Source organism: Carettochelys insculpta, chromosome 9 (assembly GCF_033958435.1).
Source record: "Carettochelys insculpta isolate YL-2023 chromosome 9, ASM3395843v1, whole genome shotgun sequence".
NCBI classification, from domain to species: Eukaryota; Metazoa; Chordata; order Testudines; family Carettochelyidae; genus Carettochelys; species Carettochelys insculpta.
Window position 1 is genome coordinate 25,428,276 of NC_134145.1, and position 26,017 is coordinate 25,454,292.

The 26,017-nt window shown below is 44.4% G+C and overlaps 1 protein-coding gene across 5 annotated transcripts in view; it reads left to right on the forward strand.

Annotated features, from left to right (window-relative positions):
* The first annotated feature begins 15,647 nt into the window (after positions 1–15,647).
* Positions 15,648–26,017, forward strand: part of PTGFR (prostaglandin F receptor) — a 42,677-nt gene continuing 32,307 nt past the window's right edge. For 2 of the 5 annotated variants that reach the window (XM_075003328.1, XM_075003332.1), the window contains exons 1-2: positions 15,648–15,769; positions 18,158–19,005. In XM_075003328.1, coding sequence (XP_074859429.1) covers positions 18,217–19,005 — 789 coding nt within the window. In that variant the 5' untranslated portion in view covers positions 15,648–15,769; positions 18,158–18,216. Of the gene's footprint in view, positions 15,770–16,040; positions 16,100–17,292; positions 17,394–18,157; positions 19,006–26,017 lie in introns of those variants that run through there. The other 3 variants (XM_075003333.1, XM_075003329.1, XM_075003330.1) reach the window with 3 other exon arrangements.

Genomic DNA, 26,017 nt, shown 5'->3' on the forward strand with positions numbered 1-26,017 from the left:
AGCGATCCAGCACAGGTCCCCATAGATATGACGGCCATTGATGGGGTGGTAGAGGCAGCCCCAACTCTGAGAGTGGGGGATCTAATGTGGCTTAGGACCACGTCAGGTCGGCCCCTAGGTCATCTGTACTCAGTGACCGACAAAATTAACTTAAAAGATCCCGTCATGGTGGCTGTAGGTGATGTGGGACCTCCACATCAGATAAAGCCCTGCAGAACCTATCCCAAATGTACCCCCGAGGAGCGGACCATTTTTGGCTTCCTCATAAACCAAGGAGGGCTTACTAAGGAACAGGCTTGGAAATTAACTCCCGATGAAAAGTTAATATTTGCCAAAGCTAAGGGCTTCATTCCTTGGAGCCAGGAACACTCATCTCTCACCCCTGCCACTGGCCATCCAAAAAACGAATAGGGGTCTCCTTGTCCGAGCTGGCCCCTCCTTATCATGATAATCAGCCCTATGTGACCTTGGGAGTCGGCGGACGCCCTGTAAAATTTTTGCTAGATACAGGTGCACAAGTTTCAGTAATTAGGTCCTCACTTCCCCACAAAGGGTTAGGGAAAAAGATTTAGGTACAAGGTTTACATGAGGCCCGACAGATAGAGCTTGCTCAGGTAAAGGTTGTTGTAAACGGGCAAGAGCACTTAATTTGAGGTTTACTTGGCCTGCAGAAGCTTTTGGGGGGTCAATGAGATACGGAAACTGGGGTTAAAGATCCAACTATTGGAGGCTCTTCCCGTCAATACTGTCCTCGACCAGAGCAGGTCCTCAAAAACCCCCCATTTAATACCCCACTGTCCCGAGCTGTGAAACCCCTCTCCCTGGAAGTACCGGCCGATTCCAACTCCTGAGGCCGGGATTTTGGCAGTACAGCAGGTAGTTAACCAATTACAGGCAGAATGAAAAATTGAAGAAATCAGTGAGTCTAGGTATTTGTCACCAGGCTGGGGAGTCCCCAAGCCAAGTGGGAAAGGATACCGCCTGGTGGTGGATTACCACCAAGCCAACAACCAGGTGCAACCTGTCCAATTTTCAGCCCCCCCCCAACAGTGCCGGAATTGTGGGCACAGATTCGAAGCACAGAATACAGGTATGGGGCAAGCATAGACTTAAAAGATATGTTTTTCCAGGTGCCTGTGAACGACCTATGGGGTGTTTTAAATTTTTCTGTATTAGGGCGCTTATTTAAATGGAAAGTGTGTCCACAGGGATATTGTAATTCCCCGGCCATATGCGGAACAGCATAAACCCGTACTATTGACACTGTAAAACCCCCCACCGGAGTAAAAGTTGTAAGTTATGTAGACAACATTCTTGTTATGGGAAATGATACGGCAGCTTCTCAAACCACCCTGGATCGCCTTTTGAGGCAACTTAGACTCCATGGGTGGGTAATTAGCCCAGAAAAAACTCAAACTCAGCTTGGAGAGAAATTTTCCTTTTTGGGACTTTGGGTTTCCCCAGATCAAGTTATACCCACAAAAGATAAGACTCCCCGCTTAGGCGAATGGGTTGGGAAAACACCAAAGGGAACGCAAGAAGTACAGAAGATCCTGGGAGTAGTTAACTTTTACCGCCATTTCATTCCCCTGAAGCTTAATCCACATTTGTGTCAGATACAGTGCCTAATTCATAAAAAGGGTTCTTTTGTGTGGGGCCAGGCAGAATCTACCACCCTTTACAAGTTGCATACAGATTTAATTAACCCTAACCCACTGTATCGGGTAGACCCCTCGCAGTCGGTCTCCATTTTAGCTTTGTGGAGTGACCGCCATTTTATGTTTGAGGTTAGCCAAGACGGAAGAGTCGCTCATCAGGAGCAGTGGTGCATTCACGGTCCTGAACACAGGTATGGATCCCTCGGGCTCTTATTAATGGCTTTAAAACATGCTGAAAGTTGGGTGAAGGGATATAGGTGACAGTTGAGAGCTCCCCACGTTACGAGTCTTTTCTGGATTACCCTGGAAATACCCCCCCCCCCGGATTTCGGGGGGCAGAGTATTACCTGGCAACAATTAGTGACCCGAGCACAGTACCACTGGCAACAGTGGGAATTAATAGATGTTCCTTGTATTGGGGAATCCAAAAATCCCCGTCCTGCCTTTTCTGGGCTCATTGCAGAACCGTGGATAGTCACCAATGGCAGCACCAAAGGAGGGGAGGACCAAGCAGCTATGTATTGTATAAGATGCGAAAAAGTGGACGTTAAGTCCTTAGCCCCGGGGACGGGGGGCACAGAAAGCAGAGACCCAGGCCTTTAAGTTAGGGGTATCGCATACATTGGAAGCACACCCACCTTCAGACTCCCCCTGTTATTGGGGTAGACTCGAGATATGTCTATTCTGTAGCCACAGGGGAAGGGGAACCGAAGGCCAGTCCTGATCTGTGGATTGACTTGTTACATCAGGTTCGCAGTAAGTACCAGAGGGCGTTCGTAGTTCATTGTCCCTCGCATAAACCCAATACCCACTGGGCCCATCACTTTGTGGATGAACAAGTCCAACAGCCTGTGAGCCAACCAGAAGGGGCCCAGACATTGGTAAACACGGTGGCAGAGATTTCTAAGGATGTCACCTCCTTTGCCAAATGGCTACATGATGAGTGGGGACATTTTGGTCCGCGTAAAAACCACCACCGGTTCCAACGCGGAGTACTGGGGAGGGGAGAAATTCCCCTTAGTATTTAGGAACAGGTGGGTTGACAATGTTTTGTATGTCAAGCAGAAAAAAATACAGATACTATTGCTCATAGTCGGGCAGCCTTTGACCCCATTCATTTTCAACCAGGTTTGGTTTGGCAGCTGGACCTTATGGGACCCCTACCTGGGGCAAAGTTATACCCTAAGGCAATGGTGGTCGTAGATCTGGGATCCTGACAGGTTTGGGCCCGACCCCTCCATAAAACCACTGCCTGCAAGGTGATCGGGGGCATTGAGGCCCTCCTGGCAGTTTGGGGGGTCCTGGAGGAAATCCAAACTGACAGTGGGCCACCGTTTGGGTCAAAGGCTCTGGAGCAATTGTTCAGGTTTCATTCAATCAAACATCACACACACCTACAGTATCATCCGGAAAGCAATGGGGTCATGGAAAGGAAAATTGGCACGCTAAAACTAACCCTAAAAACTTTATTAAAACCTCAAGGGTATAAAGGATGGCACTTATTGTTGGATAAGGCCCTTATTAATATTAATGAACATTGCTCACACTGGCCTAATATCCAGCCTCTCCCCGTTCCCCCGTGGAATGCTTGATTTGAGCCAGGCACTCTAGTTTGGGTCCAAGTACTCACCTCCCGTGGTGGGAAACCCGAACCTGGAAAAATAATCTCAGCAGGAAAATATCCCAATACCTACTGGGTCAACCCTAAAGGTCAAAACACTCATGTTTTAGTCCATCATAACTGGCTTAACCTCAGATCATAACCCCTAAGCCAGTCATCCAACTGAGCGGTGTTTTGTTCTTCATTCTTCCGCAAGTCGGTTTCATGGCCCCTCTTGGGCAGGAGACCAGAGCACAAATCACCAACAACACCATGGAGATATGGGCCACTGCCGTTGCAGTATTGGCCAATGTAACTGACTGCGTGGTTTACACAAAGAAGGTGGAGGCGGCAGCAGACCTGCCGTTTGACTTGTCTCCGGTATTTTTAACCATGCTGCTCAGCAAGGCAGGGAAGTGGCCCAGCCAATTTAAGGTTCCACACTACTGAACGGCCCGGGCACCCACCCTGTTACAACTGCATGTTACGACCCAGTCAGCGCCAGCGAACACCTTATGCTGGGAGTTTCCCCTAATCAATGTAACCTGCAATGTAAAGGAGGTGGACCCTTCCAGTTGGTGGAATTTGCTCAAGTACCAGCCCGTTCTGGTAGGGTGGGAGGACAATTGTGAGTGAACATTAACACTTTATGGATTGTTCAATTTTTCAGGACATAATGTCACTTCAGATTATTGGGGTTACTCTGTGTGACCCTGGTTTGCGTCTTTAAGTAGTACTGTTGTTAATAGGACATTGTATGCATTTGTATTGGGTTATTCTATTTTTACGCATATAGTTGAAGCTAATAGAAACTGTACCCTGAAGGGTGAAAGACCGTTCTTGGGCCCGCCTTCACCACTAACTTGTCGAGGTTTACGGTCAAGATACCGTTATATGGCCCCTACAAGCCTGCCCTCAGGCGCGTTTTGGATATGTGGGGATCAGGCACATTCTCGGTTGCCCAAATACCCTATAGGGCGCTGTACCTTGGGAATGGTAACAATTTCAGGTGGGGACCATTTATGTCCATCCTGACCACCAACCTAGATTCCTCTATCACCGGGAAAAATGAGCATGGACTCTTTGGGAAAGCACAAAGATCTGGTTAGGAAAAACGGTCCAGTCTATAATTTCCTTTAGTCCTATCGGGAATCTGATTATGCAAGAGCAAATTTTAGCTTTAGGGTTAAGCATAGAGCAATTAGGAAATAAAACAGCAGAAGCTTTGGGATTAACTAATGATAAAATAGAAGACATTCGTACTTATGTTATACAAAATCATTTAGCACTAGATTATTTGTTGGCTAAAGAAAACGGCTTTTGTGAATGGTTAGGTAATAGATATCCTCAGTGTAGTGGACTATGTTGTTTTGAAATTAAGTCTATTAAGCAAAATGTATCTGATAGTATATGGGATATAGAGCAAATTGCAGTGGATGCGTGTAAGGCTGCCACCTGGTGGGACCAGTGGTTCCGTAGCATTCCATCCTGGTTTGGCTTAAGGGGACTAAAACAACTATTTTGGTCTCTGTGCGTGCTGCTGGTGGCCGTACTTGTTCTCGTAAGCCTCGCTTGTGGCATTATGCGCCCTATCACCAACTTAGGAGTGCAAGTCAATGCCGTTAAACATGGGTCTCAGGGACAGTTTCTCCTCGCGAAGGAGCCGGAGAATGAGGAAGAGGTGTAGGCCCTGCTTGCACGACCATGGCCATGGGGGCATGTGGTGTCAGAACCTGGATATGGCCTGGCCCTGCTTGCGAGGCAGGCATTGCCACACACTCATGGCCCCAAACCGTTTTTTTTAAGGGCTATTGGCACCAAAAGTCCAGGAAGTGAAACCAGACATTTGTCACGTAAATCTTAAAAATGGGAACTTAGCAGTGGCACCACAGCACGTCACCCAAATTATATTACCCTATTGGCTTGCTAAAATCACCCCTTTTTCATCAAGGGAGGGGGAGTAACGCAGAGGAATAAAATATCCTGCCCAACCGGCTCTCGGCGAGGTAGAGTGCACGCATCTTCCCCGCGCCGGTTGACTACCTCCCCTGGAACCCCAGGCGTAACCGAGGCCTTCGTAACCGCATCCACAACCATGTACTATGTCTTTGCTAGCATTTATTGGAATCGTAAGTATTATGTTGTAAGTGTAAGTCACAATTGTTGTATGAGTCATAATTGTAAAACTGGTCTGTCAGTTAAAATATTGGATTCAATAAATAAACAACCCTGTTCCAATTATCTCAGGTACCAAAATCAATTAACAATTCATCAAGGTAGAAGGGGTTGATGAATACCACTTGCCCTGATCCCTGGACTATCCCCTCTAATTATTGGGACTTAGAAACCCCCCACGGAGTATTGGTTTTTATAATAGGTGTAATTTTGTTTATCCTTTTAATAGTTTGTTGGAGGCCTCGTCTATAGCGGCGTCTGGGCCCACATAAGTCATCACAGGGTGTCTTTCCCCAGAACCACTGGACAACTAGGGGGCATCACATATGTGTAATTAGTTTGTTTCAAGACACCTGCCAGCCCAGAGGAGTATAGCAGGAAAAGAGGAGAACTTAAAACTGAGTTAAAACACCATCCTGAGTGGCCTTGTCTCAGAAAAAGCACCATTTAACCTTAACTATTTTCCTATACCATAGGAAATCTCTTATCTAAACACATTTTTACCATAGGTTCCAACTGCACTGAGTTTCACTAAGAACTTACGTGAAATCTGTCAAATGTCATGCTGAGGTCCAAAAAGACTACTTTTGATAACTGGTGGCTTTTATTGGAATTCATCAATAATAGCCTTACAGAAGGCCAACAATTAGTTTGTAGTTGAGTGCAAGAGCCCAATGTGCCTTTGAGTGGGTTCTATTTTCCTTCCTTTTAAAGCCACCATAGAAGCCTTGCTTGAATCATTCTTTCCACTACCTTTCAAAGGTAATTTGAAGACACAGGCTGATGATACCAGCCTGGAGAAGTGGCAAGCTTGCCAATCTTAAGAAGAGGGATAATAATAACTAACTCCATTGATTAGGTATCTCGCCTTTTAACAATGTTTTGTTTATGGTGATGTGATAGACAGCAATCCTGTATTGACACCCTACACACTACTGTAATAATCTTTGTACAAGACATTCAAAAACTCATAGCTTGCTGATCAGTAAAATTATATGTAAAGTTATGAATGTAAGTTTAAAACATGATTGAAGTGTATTTCTGAGATAAGTCCAGGCAGTGGCTCAGTTTCTTGAAGAGAAAGAGTAAACTGAGGACCCAACAAGGCGTCAACAAAGCTTATGGGAAGAGACCTCACCCTGTTTCTTTGCTAAAGTTCAGATTTGTATTCCTGTCCCCCTTTATAACTGAGGAATGTCCACATAGTGAAGAAGCAGGATGAGGTCTCCTTCATCTGACAGAATACTCTGTTTCTTGTGTCTCAGCTGGAAATGTTTTTCAAAAGGGAATGGAAATTATAAAAAGGAGGGGCAAAACCTCAAGGAACCTCTCTTTATCTTCCTGGTCACCTCACTCTCCACACCTCTGAAGACAAAGGCACCAGCTGTTGGACATGGAAGGGAGGGGTTCTGATCTGCCAGCTTTGGTCAATAAAGTTGGAAGCATGCGGTGAGTAGCCGTCCTTTGACTCTAATATAATTTGTTAAGCAAGACACTAGCAAGTGTTTTTTATTTTCCTGTATACATTTCTGACTTATATGCTGTATTGCATGTACTCACTTAAAATTTAAGATTTTGTAATTAATAAATTTTTTTTATTGTTGTATCTAACCCAATGTGTTTAAAGTGTCTAGGTAACTCCATTTAAGGAGTTAAGATGATATATATTATTCTCTTAAAGGAATAAAGATTTAGTGTGGTTAATCTGTCCAGGAGAGGGTTGGGAAACAGAAAATATACATTTCTGGGGAAAAATCCAGGTCTGGGAGTGTGTTGGCATCACCCTGCAGTATGTGAGAGAGCCAGAGTGTAACCCAAGTATGACTAGCAGATCGCAGAAGGCTGTGAGTGGCCTGAGTGGTTACTACTTCCAGGAAGTAAGGTACCAAGGTTGCAGGGCAAGGGTGCCCAGCAGGGCTGATAGCTACCATGTGCCCAGGAGCCAAGTGTGAGAGAACCTGGCTGTGTGCCCCAGAAACGGTAGAGCCCTGGGCACAATGGGCAGGGATGAGGGCAGTCAGCCCTTAGCTCTACCCAGAGCATGGTGCTGAGCTCTCCCTCCTGCTCTCAGCGCCATGCAGAGTGGTGTTCCTACAGCATTTCAAAGGGGCCCATGGCTCTGGCTGGCAGTGAAGGTGGCTGGAAGCTCCAGGCCCTGTTGAATCACCACTCCCTATGTAATTTCCCCTTTTGACCCCCTCATTGGCAGGCCCGAGGGTGTCACAGTCCCTCAATGGTATGGACTGAACCCCGCTATTTCATAAATGGCCAAATATCTTCTTCCCAAAGAGGAACTATAGGCCTAAACTGAAAGTTATTCTCACTGAATAATAAATAAACAGATCAGAAATGGAGGCAGATGTCAGCTTTTTTCACTTGTCAGTTCCTTTAGAGGAAACCAGAATGCTATCAACAATGCATTTCACAAGGTTTTTGAGAATTGGAAAGTGAGGCAATACATTGGTTTTTCAATTGATTACATCACACAATAGTATGTACTGAATAGCTGATTATTTCACTGAAACTGGAAGAACAGACATTTAAGTTAGGATGAGAATGGTTGAGGATATTGATGCCTTATGAAGGGAAATATTAGCTGAAACAAATGGCTCAGTGATGAAAGAGCCACTGATTTGATATCAAAACATCTCAGACAATAATATCCAGTGCCATGAAATTGCAGACAGCACACTGTAGGAATGAAAATCAGTAGAGAGATGACTAAGATGCAGCCATTCAGTAAGTGTTGAGAGTTGACTTTAACACCTGTCTGTGCTTCTGAATGCAGTGCAGTTGTACCTGCGTTGGTCCCAGGATATTACAGAGACAAGGTGAGTGAGGTAATATCTTTCATTGGAACCATTTCTGTAGGTCCACTAAGATATTCTCTCACCCACATTGTCACTCATGCTTTTGAATGTAATATAGTAAGGAAAGTGAAATGTTTTGGATCGGACACCTTGTAACAAGCTCTTAAAAAGAACCCTGCCAAATTCATTCTTCAACTGTATAATCTGATATGATTATGACAGAACAACCAACCACCACAAGGTTAGGCTCCTTACTCCAATTTTGTTCACTTTCCTTCCTTTTCCCACCCAAATTTCTTGCTTTTTCACTTGTTTGTGAGTCACACTGTAAAAGATGATCCTTTACAAAACATAAATGATTTGACGTGGGTAACGCTAGTTTTCAGGGGATGAGAGATTATAGAGAAAGTACTACTATAGAAAACATGAAACCAGGTACCGTGGACCCCTTTCATAGTCTAGAAGATTTCAAACCTTTTCTCTCTTTTTGACAGGCCAAATTATGTGGTTCTCAATCAAAGGCATTTCACTGAGAGTTTGATTTGATTAAGGACAAAAATATCTGACCATGTGGTATTAACACCACTACAATCATCTTGACCGTGTTGCATCATTCTCTTAGAAACAATGAGTTTCTAAGGGGTCCTGTGTTGTATGGACATTGCCCCTTCCCTGCTTCTTTATACTAGACAGGGCATATAACATACAAGATAATTTGCACCTTAGGCAAACTTCAATGTGCTGTCTACCTTCTATCCACTAGAACAGTGGGCTGGGGGGAAGATATCCTGTCTGGAGAAGGTACAGCAAGTCTTCTGATGACATGGTAATTGTAGTGCAAGTTGGTGGGGCATGCCAAATGCCACATCACAATGCCTGTTACTCAAATTTGGACCAACTACCCCTTTATCATGACTGCGGGAGGTGCCAGTTGGCCCACATTCGAATGAGTGATGTTGCAATTTGATATATGGAGTTGAAATGTCACTCAGCTTGGCCCAGCAACTCTTGGTCAAAGCCAAATCTGAGCGAGTTTGTGACTTAGCACACGTGGAGACAGCCAGTGTTCCCTGTAAGATGAGTGCTTGGGCTGCCCAGTTGATGAGCTGAGCAACTAAGCCATCCACTGTGGACTACATATGTTTCTGTTGGTGGTGCACATCCTTACATGCCTTGGTGCACATTACAAAATTTGTTCCGCCCATGGATTGAAAAAAAAAGAGGAAACACTGGAGGCAGCACCACTTTTTTGTTTGTTTTGTTTTTTCTGGTGGTCAAGGCTCCTCCTAATTATGTTTGAGAATCATGATATGCAAAGAGAAAAAGAGGTGCTTGGAATCTTGGAAAGAGTAAGGTTAAGCATGAAAGACATCAAAATACAATAATAAACAACCAGGCCACAGCAGAAATTCAACAGAAACACTGAAAGTAATTTATATGCAAGAAAAAATACATCTCAGTCCAAAAATGATTCCTTGCCCTGTCTTTTCACTATCTGGATTTTGGATCTTTTGCTTGGTATTTGTTTAGTTGGCTGAAATTATCTGGGTAAATGGAGACAGAGACTGTCATTTTATTATCACATATTTCTTATACCAACATTTCTCCTTTTTTTTGGTCTTTCCTCCAAATATTCAAAGATATTATACCATACGCAGAGCAGAGCACATTTAGCCAAGGTTTCCAGCCTGGACCAGAAACCATACAACTGCTGTGCACTTTCATCATTCTTGCACTCACAGCTTCAGGAGCTCAGGGATTTAAAATAAACAAATACAAAATAAACAACTAATAAATAAGAAGATCTTTTGGGACAAATTTTCTCTTCAGTTCTCACTGAAATGCTGAAGTCAATATGAATTCTGTGAATGCATCTAAATGTAGAATTTAGGGTTTCTTTTTCTTTTTTGTGGCTTTTATGCAATCCAGAGCAATAGTGAGACTCATTAAAACTTTCCACACAGCTTTTGCCCCTAAAGCTTTTCTTTCAGTCCTGTCTGACTCTCTTTCAAATACAGGTACATGATTAGTTTGTCAAACTGCTTACTGAGATAGTGGAGAGCCATCAGCTGCTCTTTGGTGAGTAAGTGCTTAATCTTGGCTTATTTCCCCTCTCTTCTTACACTGGTGATCATGGAAGCCTTGTTAGTTGATTGCTTAAGAGATTGCTCCTTGGAAGGCAGGGCTATGGGTTTACAGTTGAACTGAGTGTAGGAGGATTTGCTGTTGCATGTTTGGATTGCTGGTTATAAATATAAAATGCCGTATCCTCCCTCTGCTAGTGTAAATCATTATAGTTTTGTTGACATCAATGCCAATTGACACCAGCTGAGGATCTGGCAAACTACGTCAGTTTATATACTCCCTCAACCCCTGACAATTCCATTTATTCCCTGGGCTCTGTCACTCCAATTTTTCCCTAAGTTACCATGTCTAAGTCTATAGCAGGGAAATAAGTCAGTGTCAGATACCCAAGTCTAGCTAAGGTATTTGCATACCTAGAATCAAAATATCAGATTCGATTTATTTCCCTGGTGAAAACCCAGCTGCTATACTCTCCTGTTGACCTCCCTTTCTCCACAGAATGCAAGGGTCTACTGCTGACCCCAGAGAAGTTGATTTTATGTGTCTTTACCAGACGCACAAAATCGAACTCCTGAAGATCAGCCCTGACTGGGTTGATCTTCTTGGACATATAGACATACCCGAAGATACATCACTGGCAATAGCTTGCAGAGGAGAGCTGAGCTGTAAATACGTCTTCCCCACTTACCTATATGTGTCTTTAAAAAACATTGCCTGAATCATGCAAAGATCTGAATCATGCAAACTACAATGTTGTGGTTTCCATGGTTCAAGCCCTTGAGATTTTTGCAGCTTTTGTTTCTAGGGGATGCTTATAGTAGATGTTATTTTAAGAACATAAGAACGGCCATACTGGGTCAGACCAAAGGTCCATCTAGCCCAGTATCCTGTCTGCCAACAGTAGCCAATGTCAGGTGCCCCAGAGGAGGTAAACCGAAGACAATGATCAAGCGATTTGTCTCCTGCCATCCATCTCCTGCCTTCGACAAAAGGCTAGTCACCATACCTTACCCCTTGCTAATAGCCATCTATGGACCTAACCTCCAAATATTTATCGAGCTCTTTTTTAAACTCTGTTAGAGTCCTGGCCTTCACAGCGTCCTCTGGTAAGGAGTTCCACAGGTTGACTGTGCGCTGTGTGAAGAAAAACTTTCTTTTATTAGTTTTGAACCTGCTACCCATTAATTTCATTTGGTGTCCTCTAGTTCTTACATTATGGAAACAAGTAAATAACTTTTCTGTATTTACTTTCTCCACACCATTCACGATTTTATATACCTCTACCATATCGCCCCTCAGTCTCCTCTTTTCTAGACTGAAAAGTCCCAGTCCTTCTAGCCTCTCCTCATATGGGACCCGTTCCAAACCCTTAATCATTTTAGTTGCCCTTTTCTGAACCTTTTCTAATGCCAATATATCTTTTTTGAGGTGAGGAGACCACATCTGCACACAGTACTCAAGATGTGGGCGTACCATAGTTTTATATATGGGAAGTAAGATATTCTTCGTCTTATTTTCTATCTCTTTTTTAATTATTCCTAACATCCTATTTGCTGTGCTGACTGCTGCTGCACACTGCATAGATGTTTTCAGAGAACTATCCACTATAATTCCAAGATCCCATTCCTGATCTGTTGTAGATAAATTTGCCCCCATCATATTGTATGTATAACAGGGGTTATTTTTCCCAACATGCATTACCTTACACTTACCCACATGAAATTTCATTTGCCATTTTGCTGCCCAATCACTCAGTTTGCTGAGATCTTTTTGAAGTTCTTCACAGTCTGTTTTGGTTTTGACTATCCTGAACAGTTTGGTGTCATCTGCAAATTTTGCCACCTCACTGCTTACCCCTTTCTCTAGATCATTGACGAATAAGTTGAACGAGACTGGTCCCAGGACTGACCCTTGGGGAAAGCCACTAGTTACCCCCTTCCATTGTGAAAATTTACCATTTATTCCCACCCTTTGTTTCCTGTCTTTTAACCAGTTCCCAATCCATGAAAGGATCTTTCCTCCTATCCCATGACCACCTAATTTATATAAGAGCCTTTGGTGAGGGACCGTGTTTTGCTGGCACTGCTTCTTGTCTTCACTGTTCTCATTTCTGTAAGAACTGAAATTTCACTCTTTCTATAAGAATTAAAATTTCACTGCCTTCTGCCATTGCCCTCTTCTGGATGAACTCTGTAAGCCTGTACTTTTTTTCATCCATGACTGTATTTTTGCTAGGAGGACTAAAATGTCTCTATATTAGGTGTTTTCTTCTTTTCTCTAGAGGGGTATGAGGGTATGTCTATCCCACCAGCTGAGCATGCATATAATTCCTACCTCAAGGAGACATATTAGCACAGGTCTGATGGTACTGGCATGCTAAACGTAGAGTGTAGAGGCAGTGGAGAACTGCTCTGAATAATTCCTAAGATCTTGGATGGGAATGTCCTCTGGTTGGCTAGCATCTGGCACTGGCACAGCTATGTTCTATTTTTAGTGTGCTAGCTGGGAATCACATCCTTTTGTAGACATACCCTCAAGAGTTTAATCTCCTTCATGGAAACCAGATCCTGAGAAGTGTTAACTTCACTGGGAACTCTCAGTGCTCAGCACCTACATTTTGCAGTGCTTTAGGGATTCTACACTTTGGAACTATACTATATCCTGCAGTTTGTAGTGAATAAAAAGCATGTATCACTGACAGCAGTAAATCAGCAGTATATAAAGCCTGTTGTCTGCAATAGTACTTACTTGCAGCTACCTTTCTTTCAAATTATCTTTTCCTTCTCACTAGTCAGGTCCTGACTGTGCTGCATTAGAGAGGTTCAACCTGTATATGCAAACTCAAAAGCGAGCTAAGGCAGCAGTGTCTAGAGGTCTGAGCTTTTGACTAGAAGTAAAACTCTAGCTTCTCATTACTGCTGTTTTTTTTCCTGTGAGGAACAATGTTTCAGAAGATACAGGTGTTGGCAAAATTTGGGCCTGAACATGAGAATGCATTTTTTAAATTAAACAATTAAATTATACAGTGTCATCAACTTTTTTTCTTTTAAAGAGAATTTGACATGAGAACAAGTTGAGTTTTACTTAAAAACTAATGGCATAATACAGCTACCAGTTTGTAATTTCAAGTCTTCATCTCAGTTTATGACTTTGGTAAATGTTGCGTCAACACTTTTTTATAAGATTAATGGATAACATTTGATATTTTATTATACATTTTAAAATATTTTCCATGAATTTATTGGTCGCAGTCAGATCAGAATCAAAATGAAATTATTTCTGCTGTGATTACAGTTAAGGTCACTTTAGCTCACCATAGCTGATGCCAAAATCTGAAAGATATTTTCAGGATGAAGGAAAGCAGAGATGGTCCTTGTCACCCTCTCTGTAACTGAGCAGAGATATCATTGGAAGGGAAGAACCAGAGAACACATTGGCTGTAAATGATTGCCCTGCAGGACATGGCTGGTGGTGGATCAGACAACATGGTAAACTAAAAGCTTGATATTAGGGAAAAAATTGCAGTGGCTTTGTGAATGGTTTTAAAATAACTTTATTCCTCTGTCAGGAGCACATATTGAGGTTGTTCCTCAACATACAAAAAGTATAGTATTTCCAATTACCATAAATACTGTAAAATTTTAAATTGTGCTATTTTGGACAATTTCTGTAGAGAGGGACGATACATCTCAAAGGTACCTTTCATCTTGGCTACATCTACACTACAGTAACATGTCAACAGAAATTTATGTTGGAAGATATCTTTTGACAAAACTTCTGTTGACAGATTGCAGCCAAACGTGAAAACGACGTGCTCTGTTGATCCATTCTGTCAACACAGAGCGTCCCAACTGCCCAGCTGCTCCCTTGCCAGAATGGCCAACCGGAAGCACAGTTCTGCCTCATGAGGGACAGTATGTTGACAGAACACATTTTTAGTGTGAACACTCCACAAGTTTTGTTGACGAAACCAGGGTTTTGTTGACAAAATTCGCTGGTGTAGAGATAGCTCCTGTGTTTATACAGTAGGGTCTTAACATTCACAAGGGTTTTGTGCTGAGAATCCTCATGAATGTTGACTTTCATGACTATGGCAGCTGCTCCATCTGGAGCCTGGCTACCAGGGCTCCTGCCCAGAGCCCCAGGGAAATGGTGGCTGCGGCGCTCCTGGCTGGGGTCCCAGGGTAGGAAGCAGCTTGCAGCCACTCGCAAATAATTGAATTTGCAAACTGTAAGTTTGTGAATGTTTAGACCCTACTGTACTCCCCTACTATAGTACAGGTTGAACTGCTGTCTAATCTGCCATTCTCTCACCTAGCAACACCTGTAATTGCTGCCAGGTTCACATTAACCTAAAGGCTTGTGTCCAGGTCAACATGCACATGAGCACCTATGATATCATTGGAAGCTGCTCCCACCTCTGCGAGAAGTGGGGACTGCTGTACATGACCACTACTTCCTCTAGGTATCTTAGAAAGGGGAAAGGGTCAATCTTACACTGCCACCTGTCTTTTGGGATACCAGGGGATGGGGGACCTCCATCACCATCTGTTGCAGTTGAAGTTCCTTTGGCCACCCTTCATCTTAACCTGGATCAAGCCACACTTATTAGGGGGCTGTGTGTGTCCTCCCTGGGCTTCTGGATGCACAGAGGGGCTCCTGCCAGCGTCACCCTGGCCAGTGGATGACTTTGTGTGGCCACCTAACCCATCTTAGCCTGTGCCGCACTGCACTTGTAAGAGTGCCTCCTCCATCGACAAGGTCCTCACATGAGGTGGCAGGAGGGTGGCTTCTGCCCTCAGATTCCTCTTTGGATGGAGAGGGCTGAGGCCTCCCCATTGCTGCACAGACCCCTCCAAAGACCAGCTGGGCTGAGCAAGAGACCCCAGCTCTCCGAGGAGGACAGTGGGGGTGGGCCCAGCCCTGCTGAAGGCTCTTGGCAGACTCGGCCCATGCAGCTGAGGGGGTCCTGCCCTGGTCTCTTCAGGAGGTTTGAGGCTGTCAAGTGCTCCCCATTTGTCTTTGAGCTCATTAAATCAGACGCCAGCAGAGCTAAACAAGGGACACCTTGTTCCCTATTAGAAGCACCTGGCCGATGTCTGCGGAAAAGGCAAACGCGGGGCCCAGGCGGGGTTCGGAGCTGGCTCGCACTACGCACACGCCATGCTGCGGCAGCTGCCCGCACAACGCCCCCTCCGGCCTGGAGGGCCGCTTGGGGCCTCGCCAGACAAGGGGTGGGGGCAGCAGCGTGACGCTGGCGCCTGCCCACAGGCCGGGATGGGGCGGCTCCATTGGAGGCCGCCGCGGGGCAGGAGTCTCGCCGCACCGGCCGGGCCATGCGGGAGAGCAGCGAGCGGGGCAGGCTCTGGAGTCCCGTCCCCGCCGGCAGGGAGCCTGGGGCCGCGCGGTCACCGTTACCGCTCGGCCCGGGAGACATCAAGGTAAAAGCGCCGCCGCTTCCCACTGCCCGGCCCGGGGAGCGAGCGGGCGCCTGTGCCGGGCTGGCGGCGAGCCGGGCCAGCAGCTGACAAGTTGGCTGCCTCGCTTCCCGCCCAGCGGCTGGACTCGGGGCTGCGGGAGACGCACGTGGGCCACTCTGGCTCCGACTCCGTCCCCTTTAAACGAACCAGTTTTGCAAGGAGGCTGGCGGCAGCGCCGGCCGCTCTGCCCCCGCGCGGCTCGGGCATGCCGAAGCCGCGCCTCGGGAAGTGGGAGGTCGGAGCTCCGTGTGGCAAGAGCCGCGGGGGAAGCGCGGAGCACGTGGGTTGAGCGTGAGTAGGGGCTGCCTGGGCCTTAAGTCTTTCACGTGGGGACGCTCGCGTTCTGCTGGGGAAGTGGCCGGCACGGCAAAGGCTGATCCTTCCCGCCGCGCGAGGGGGGCTGTGCCGTGGGCATCCCGGGCACTGTCGCGTATCCCGCAGGACCGTAACAGTCCCTTGCGATGTAGGCGCTCGAGCTGGCGGCGTGTTCCCAACCTGTGCCGGCTGCCGCCGCCAGCCCTGCTCGCGGGGCGGTGACTGCGCACTACAAACTGGACCAGCTCGAGCAAACTTGGGCCGGGCGGCTTAACTGGCAAAGGGCGGGGGTTTGCAGTGACTCTGTCTTTAAGGTCTTTCACACACACTGGGCCGCTTGGCTGGGCGTCCTTCCAGGGGTAGCGGTGTTACAGCCTGGGAGGCGCCCCGGGCCCCCTTAAAGACACGTCCTTGTGCGGCTTAAAACCAAAACCCGCGTGGTCAGATGCCTGAGTAAAACACTTCCCGGTACTAAACCTAAACGCAGGCAAACCGGTTAGGCTGTAAGGTGCCCCTGGACCGCTCTTGTTTGAGATGATTCCTGCTCCCCGCGCCCCGTAGCGCAGCAGGTTCCTCCTCCCAGTGGTTTTTGCTGCCTGGTTTTGCTAATCCAGCCCGTTTGTCGCTCTGGTTGCATGAGACTGGGGAGTTCACAGGTGCATTGTGTTGTGTCTGGCTGCCGGCTACAGGGTCACCGCCTGGCGCGGGGCGCTCCTGTGTAGCTGTCTCGGGTGTGTGCCCGCGGGAGGTGGGGAGGGAGGTCCAGTGTATCAGGGTTGACGGGGCTGGCCCGACTGCCTAGGAAGCAGTGCTGGGAGGCTGGCGTGCGGCAGGAGGGAGCCACGCTCCCGCGCAGTGATGGGCAGAGGCAGGAGCTAGGACTTGCGGGTGGCTTGTGCGTAACTCTCCGCCCGCCCTGAGCGGCGGGAGGGGACGGCCTCGGGGGGAGGAAGAGGCGGATACACGGTAGGTTTTGCTGTCGCCGCGATCAGAGTTGGGGCTGGGCTCGCCCCCGCGCCAGGCTGTGAATCGGTCCCTGACACCCGCGCGGATCCACGGGGAGGCAGGGTGCTGGGGCGGGCGGGGAGTGGGATTTGGACGAGCTCTCGGCAGAGCCGACTGCAGGGAGCGCGTGGAAACTTTCCGCCTTTTGCAAACTTGCGGCGTGCGCCCTGCCCGAGCGGCCGCTCGCGGGAGCGGCGGAGGGAGGCGCAGCCTGGCGTTCCCACGGTCCGACCCCTGGTGTCATGTTCGGGCCCGATCCTGTAATGTAAGAAAAAAAGCCCCTCGCCGCTTCAAATGCAGCTCGCTGGCCCGTCTGCGTCGCTTCGTTTGGAGTGTGTGTGCAGATCTGCTGGTAGAGAGATGGACGCAGGTCCCCCCCTCGCAGCACTCCGTCTGCTGCTAGGGTGCTGTGCGCCGCGTTTGATCTCAGTCGGAGGCTGGAGCTAGTTAAGCGGCTGATTGATCGTGCCTAGGCCGGTCGCGGAGCAACCCGGCTGCCGCTGGTAGCAAGCGAGGAAGAGAGTGTGAATTTGCAGGGCCATTGCTGTGCTGCGGTTTGCACGGGACTGTGGGTGCGGCTTCCTCTAGAGGTGCCAGTTAGCTGCTGACCCAGCTGGAGTGAGGGACTCCCTCAGCCCCTCTTTTTTGGGTGCTGCTGGCATCGTGGACTCTGTCCATTACCAGCAGTAGCAAAGAGTAAGCAACAGAGGATGCTGCTGCCGCCGGTTGTGAGATAAACTTAACTGGTGAAATGTGAAATGCCAGTTTTTTATGGTGGACTCCCACCTCTGATAGATATGGGGGAGTGTCGGTTTCCATTTGAAATAATTTCTGCAGGGCTCCAGCACTACTGTGGTTCTAAGTTAATCACTTATATCTGATATCACTGCTCAAAAATGTTATGCCACATCATGGCCCTGAGAGGTTGGGGAGGTCGGATTAACAGCAGGCATTACCCTGAGTTTCTGTTTTAAATATCCATTGAGTGATCATGTGTTTTTTATTATGTTTTTCTCTTAAATATTACAGATGCCTGTTGATTCCACGATTGCTGAAATGTGTTGAGTGCCGCAGCTACTTTTCCAACAATGAACAGTTCAAAATCACCAGTGCTGGCTGGATTAGGAATCTTTACAAACACAACCTGCCACACGCACAAGAAGATTTCAGTATTTTTTTCAATAATCTTCATGACGGTGGGGATTTTATCCAATAGTCTTGCAATCGCAATTCTCATGAAGGCATATCAGCGATTTAGACAGAAATCAAAAGCATCTTTTTTGCTTTTTGCTAGTGGTCTGGTTGTCACGGATCTCTTTGGCCATCTCATCAACGGAACTATTGCCGTGTTTGTGTATGCGTCTCACAAAGATTGGATTCGATTTAATCAATCAAACATTCTCTGTAGTGTTTTTGGCATATGTATGGTATTCTTTGGCCTCTGCCCTCTCTTTCTGGGCAGCGTAATGGCTGTTGAGCGTTGCATTGGAGTCACTAAACCAATATTTCATTCTACAAAAATGACTTCTAAACATGTGAAAATGATGTTGACCACGGTATGTCTCTTTGCTGTTTTTATAGCTTTGCTGCCTATCCTTAGCTTTAGAGCGTATCAAATTCAAGCATCGAGGACCTGGTGCTTCTATAAAACAGAACATATTGAGGACTGGGAAGACAGATTTTACCTGTTACTTTTTTCTTGCCTTGGGCTACTGGCTCTTGGTGTTTCGTTCTTGTGCAATGCTGTTACAGGAATTACTCTCTTAAGAGTCAAATTTAAAAGTCAACAAAGACAAGGCAGATCTCATCATTTTGAAATGATCATTCAGCTCTTGGCTATAATGTGTGTGTCTTGCATTTGCTGGAGTCCATTCCTGGTAAGAGCCTAACATGTTTGCCAATTTTTAATGCACATCTGTGTCTGAAGCTTGTCTTTTTTATCTGCAGGTTTTTGAAAATGGCTAGCGATGGTGAACATCACATCTAACATATTACTCTTACATGCATCTTATTATTTCAACTGCATATTGTGTGTGACGTCTGTAACAAAGATGGTATTTTTATCATTTTGACTAGAACTGAAATAGATATAGAAGTACATGGACTATGATGATCATAAAAGCTGGTTTACAGCATTGTGATGCAGTGCTAACGCACTGGCCTCCTGTCTCAACTGAGGTTAACATTGGTGTTAGTGCAACAATAGGAGATTCCCAATTATTGTCCATGTAGACCTCTCTGAAAATACTGTCGTAACATGGTTAAGCCCCAGCTGTGTTTTACAAATCTGAGTAAGTGTATTTGTAGTGAGGACGTTATGACTCTTGCATGGGGTACCTGGAATTGTGAGACCGTGTGGTTGATCTCAGCTTCAGGAAGTATGAGTTTGCTGCTGTCAATATGTGTCACCTCCCTGCCACAGCAGCTTATTTGCCTTGCTAGCAAACTTGAGGACTCTGCCAGTCCAGCTTTGTCTTGCAGACAATTAATGAACCTGAGTTCTCCAGAGTTATCTCTCCGCAGTGTCTAGTTCCTGCCTCCATGTACTTACAGAAGTACAGACAGTGTACACATCAGCTTGTTTGGCTATCTGCCGACTCATGCTCTACTTTAATGCATAACACTGAGGTGGTTTTATAATACAACAAAAATAAGTTTATTAACAAAGAACAGAGATTTAAGTGATACTAAGCAAGAACAAAAAACAGGTCAGGTTAAAAGCAAAACAAAACACTCTGCAATGTGCTGAAATCGAGTTTTAGTCACTAGGCAATCTTTCTTTAGGCAGGTTTCCCACTTAGGCTATGTCTACACAGCAGCGTTGTTTTGGAATAAGCTATTCCGGAAGAACTCAAGGCCTCTTATTTTGAAATAGGGTGCCTCCATATTTTGAAATAGCCCCTATTCCCTGTCTACACAGCCCCGATTCTGAAATATCTATTCCTTGTACAACGGGGTTTACCGAGTTTGCAATAAGGCATCTGCCATTTCAAAATGGTGATTGTGTTGTGTAGCTGCTAGCAAAGTTATTTCAGAATAGCGGCCATTATTTCTGAAATAACTGTGCTTTGCTGCTTACAGTCTCAGGAACTCCTCCCTTCCAGTCCAAGAGGATCTAGCTTTCCTCGACTCAAAGGCAACCATATGCTGTCACCCCCCAAGTGGAAGGATGCTTTAAAATGTCCCCTGTCCCTCCACAACAGACAGGACATTTTTTTGGATAAGGATCCTGTCGTATTTCCCTCTCCCAGTGTGATAATGTGTCTTTTCCCATGTTTATTTAGTTTGATGGCTTTATTTACATTTTATGTGTATATATTTACAGCTTTATATGAGGCAAGCATTGTAAGTCCGAGGACAAACTGGTGAATCCATAGTCTTTTTTTTTTTTTTTTTTTTTTTTTTTTCCCCCAAGCCAAACTTGTTGATTAAGTCTGCCTCCAAAATATATTTTAGGAACATATTTCCAGTACACATTCACAATTTCTTTATGCCCCATCTGTGAGTATGTCATGGAGTGGTACTCATGACCAACATGTCATTATTTCACATAAAATACCATACACAATACCTTTTGAGTGATCCATTAAGGCTGTTTCTACACTACAAAAATAACTTAGAAGTTGCTTAAGTGCCTGAACTTTAAAGTAGGGCACTACCTCATTCCTGGAAATGGAGTAAGGACTTTGAAGTTGGGGAAATGTGTGTAGACTCTGCTGGTTACTTTGATGTAGTGCCTAACTTTGAAGTTACTTCCTAGTATAGATGTACCCTAAGATAACAATGAGTTTGTCAAGCTTGATTTCAATTATAGTGGGGGTAAAGGGGCTCTGCCGTTTGTTTCTGATGGGCTCCATGGCCACAAATGGGGCATATAAAGCCCATGCCATACTACACATTGTAAACTATACATTAAGGAAGGTAAAGTTTAGAAATGGTTAGTTACACCCTCTCACTTTTATAGAGCAACTTTCCTCATTAGATCTCTGAGCACTTTACAAATGATAGTCATTTCATTATCCCCATTTTACAGATGGGAAAAGAGGCACAGAGGTGAAATGACTTGTCCAAGGTCTTTCCCAAGGTCAGTGGCGGCAACAGGAACAGAGTTCAAGTCAGTGCTTTGCTTACTTGGCCACACTGCCTGATATGTTGGTGCAACCCATAGCTTTGAAGATTCCTTTCAGAATTGTATTAAAAATAATGGTAGAGCTGTAAATTTAAAAATAAGTAACCTGATTTAGATGTAGTGTGGAGAGAATGTTAGCAAGGTTTGTTGCTGCGGAGCACTGGGAGTAAGCACTTCAATGCAATCTCTCAAATGCAGTACAGAACCCAGTGCCTGCATGCAGTGGTTCTTCCAAGCTGCTCAGTGCAGGTCAGTCAGTGTACACTGTGTTAGAAATCAGAACTGGAACACCTATGATTATTATATAGTAAAGCATCCTACAATTACTTTGTCCTAAGATGGCATTATAAAGCATATCTGAACTGGGGGTATGCACGTTCAAACATCTGAAAGTAATTTAACATAACCATGTAAACTGTTTTGAAAGAGTTTAATTTTGTGCTAGTGTGAGGGAGGTTGAGAGATGAGCAACCCTGAATCTTAATTCCTCTTTTAGAATGAGGCCCCTGTGCTACTCTTACAGTTGTGGAAAATAGGAATGTGATGAGACCTAGAGTATTTGCTGTTGTAGAAACTAGTGAAGACATGGGGTGAAATCCTGACCCCACAGTAACGAGTTAGGAGTTTTGACCCTTTTGAAGTAAATGGCAAAATAATTGCACCTCTATTGATCTTTGTAGACTTGAACTACAATACCATTTAAACTAATTGTAACTTCAGGTAGCCGTGTTAGTCACATGTCTCTCATCCATAGTTTGTGGATGAAGTCTTCAGGATAATCCCCTAGGATTTCATAGTGAATAATTACTTTCAGTCATCTCCTGAAATATATTTGGGGCAAGCATGGAATGAGTACCCAGAAAAGTAATTGAAGTGATCAATTTACTAGTCAAAAAAACTCAATGTATTACGCAGTTCCAATATTTATTTTCAGATAAAATATTTGTTGGTGAAGATTGCAGTTGATTCAGTTCCAGAAGAGTTTTGAATGTCAAAAGAACTATTAATCTGGCTTTTCATTCAAATGAGATGTTCTGTGATGCAATATATGAGGAAATACTGAATTACAACCACTCTAATTATTTTTCATTATCACTTGTTCTTTTTCTTACTGAGCCCTTTTAGTCTTTCTTTGTAGAGGTTAAAAGTGCTGACCATTCAGTTTCCTAAGTTTGCACATATATCTAAGCTTGTAGATGGATGAATGCTTCTCTAAGTATTTTAAAATAATTACACACTAGATACAGTATTTTGCATCATATAGGCTATAGTTAAAAGTAATTATTGTTATCTTGAAAAGCTTTACTCTGAATCCTGCTGTTTGACTCACTAACAGAAGAGAGCTCTATGCTGACATATGGTTTAATGCTTATTTTTTGTAATTGAAATAGTATGTAAATATGTTCCTTAGTGAGGTGACAATTAGCTCTGATTAGAGTTAGGTAATACCTGCAGGTACTGTCCAAATCTTTCTTGCAGCTCTGCCAGTGTACTGCATTTTGCACGTTCAGCACTCCTGAAATTCTCCTCTGGATGTATCTTGAGTTCAGGCTTGCCAGATTGTCATCAAATATTGCCCTGGCTTTTGCAGGATGGACAAATGATCTATGGGCATGAGACTAAAATCACAAACTCTCTTTCATGTTTGATTTAGTCCTTGAAACTCAAGTGCTGAGGTGAAACACTACTGATTTAACCCACAGATTGTTGCAGTTACCTGATTACTAGCAAAATGAATACTTGGGCTGCATGAATTGTCATTTGTGGTTACACTTCAGCATAAGCATTTGCTTAAAATAACCTGTCCTCTTCTATTGTGGGATTAAGCCATGTTTGTGAAAAATGGACTTGATGGTCTAGGCCTAACCCAGTAGTGATTTCTGTGAGGCTACTTCTAAAGATAAACACATTTGCAAGTTTTTGAAGGATCAAGGATTTACTGTCTTTAACTATTAGGAGTCTACTGAGACTATAAAAGTTAATGCCCTGAATTGTCAGTGCTTAGGTATTTTTGTTTTATTTCAAAATATATTCACTTCAGCGAAGATAAACACATCATTGTAAGGTAACAATGGTACTACTGCGTTTTTATTAGAGGATAATGGAGCAGACATAGGCAATGGAAATAAAATATTGTCAGTGTGTTATTAGAAACTGGAGACGTATGCAGCATGAGACTGGATCATATCTAGAGTTCAGTGGTAAGTATTTCTCATGGTATTATGGAATTGAAGGAGCATTTTAGGGACAATTCCAAGGAATATTCAGTTAGGCAAAGAAAATTGTTGGGGTAGATGAGAATATGAATAGGAAAGGCACTTTCAAAATTGAACTGAATATTAAAGTACTGAGTGAATGTGCTCTTAGCTTATTTAAGCATAGAGAAATTAATTTTGAATGAAATATATAGTTTTTTCTGGTCAAAACAGGCATAATTTTAGTTAGCAACTTTAGCAGGAGTTGAGTGCACTCAGCAATTGGTAGGACTGAGTTCTTAATTCTGTGAATTATTTTTTCCCATCTCCATTCAAATTTGGCTTCAGTTATGTGCTTGCATATGTGTTGGGCTAGCGTCAGCTGTTCTGCTAGCCATCCATTGTTTAAATGGAATTGAATAACTTCGATGGAACACCTATTTTATTAATCCATTGGCGGAATTTTGCTTTCATAAATGAGAATACATGCATAGCCTCCTATCATCCCTATATTTGTATACAGTAGATAATATCCATTTACCGAGAATCCACCCCTTCGAAATATGAGTGGTTCCATGCGTATCACTCTGTTCCTTGTCCTGTCTTTGAAAGCCAAATAGCTGAATATTTTTGACAAATGATGTTTGTAAATGGATCAGACGGATTTTCCCCATCTGCAAACTCTTTTATTCCAAATCTTTTGGGCTTGTCAAATGGATTTGTTTTACAGTAGACTATTTGTATCATGCTAATCTCCTAGTATAGGGCATGCTTACTAATATTTCAAGTAAAAATATTATTTTTAAATGCACAAGTGTCTAAAGTAAGCATGGTCCTAGCTTTCCAAATGTGCTTTTCATACATTTATCATTCATTATTATTTGCTGTTCATTCACTGAGTAAACAAAGTGTGCTAGGTTTCATATTATATAAAAAGTAATGGGTGTCTTTCCATTGCCTTCAGTGAAACCAGGGTTTTACTTATGCTCTCTGTCTTGAAGAGCCAGCACACTAGAGAGCTTGATGTGAATAGGAGTCGTGCTGACATGAGGTATACCTGAGGAGAGGTGTGACAGTGTGAGACGATGAAGAAGGTGGTGGAGTGTAAGGATTATGAATACAAGGGCATAGGTTACCTCAGTGCAACTGCATATGTTATTTTGTGTTCCTAATCAAGTTTGTCACTGTGAACACTACTATGTGTAACTTTGTCCTTTGGTTCAGTAACACCAATAATACTGAATGTCAGGGTTTGTTAAACTTTTTGAGACCACGGAATACCAAATAATTTCATGTGGAACATCTATGAACATTTTCTTCAAAAATATTGTTGTAAGAATGAAAAACAAAACAAACCAGGAAACCAAACAGCAACATGTACAGCAAAACCAAAGTGAAATAATATAGTCAGATGTCATGGCAATGAAGTAGTAACATTGCATCTGGTTTTAATAATGGACAATATATACCACCAGTGTGTGTTTTCCAAACGCTTGCAGCATACCTGCGCGTTGTTGATGGAACACCAGTGTTCCACAGAACGTAGTTTAAGAAACACTGCTGAATGGCACCTACTTTCTAAATGAAGACTGTTCCCAAATATTGTACATCTGTCCATTGATTTATACCCACTGTCCTATTACACTACAATATTTAACTTTTGTCTTTTTAGTTAATACTTTTACAAACATGGTATAATTATTAAAGCCATTCTTCACTGCCAAAACATCCTGCTTATTTGCCAAGCTCTTTGGGCAGGAAATGTCTGTTTCTAAGTATAAGTACAATGTCTGTGACAGCGGAGCTCAGTGGTGGGCAACCTACAGGTGGCTTGTGGCCTGTCAGGATAATCAGATTGCAGGTCTTGAGACGTTTTGCTGATGTTGACCATCTGCAGGCATTGTCTCCCCTCAGGTTGCTGTGGTTCACTATTCCTGGCCTATGGTAGCTGCGGTGGTAGGCGAAGGAGCTTCCTGCAGCTCCCCTGGGCCAGAAATGTCAAACTGCAGCCACTGCAGGGGGCAGTGCCTGTGGACCTACCAGTATCGCTATAGTGATACTTCATGCACCTTTTTTTTTAAAAGTGAGGTGCATGTTGCTTGCACACCACATTGACTGTCAGAGCCATGTGCTCCCTCTACATCCAGTCAAAACACTGCTACGGTTCAGTCAGCTCACTACACAAACTTTAGGTATGCAAGCGCCATTAGCAAAACTGCCCTATCTTGGGAGACTGTCTTGGTTAGCACAATCCTGCAGTCTGCTGAGATGAAGAGGGGCCAGTCATGCAGCCTGTTGCTGCTCTAGTTGCTTGTGCAGCACAAATAATAATATACAATAATAAAAGTATCCATGTTTCTTACCTAGCATACGTTGGTATGATGACTTTCTTATGTTTCCCTGTGAGAAATGAGCAGGTCATTAATGAGCAGGACTGCATGAAGATGTGCTTTCTGCCCTAACACAGGAGCCTTGCTGCAAGAGAACAGGGGAGAGCGCAGAGATAGCATTAAGTGCAGCCTCTGTGGTCTCACTTAGGTAATGTAGCTCTTGGGGGCATTGAAT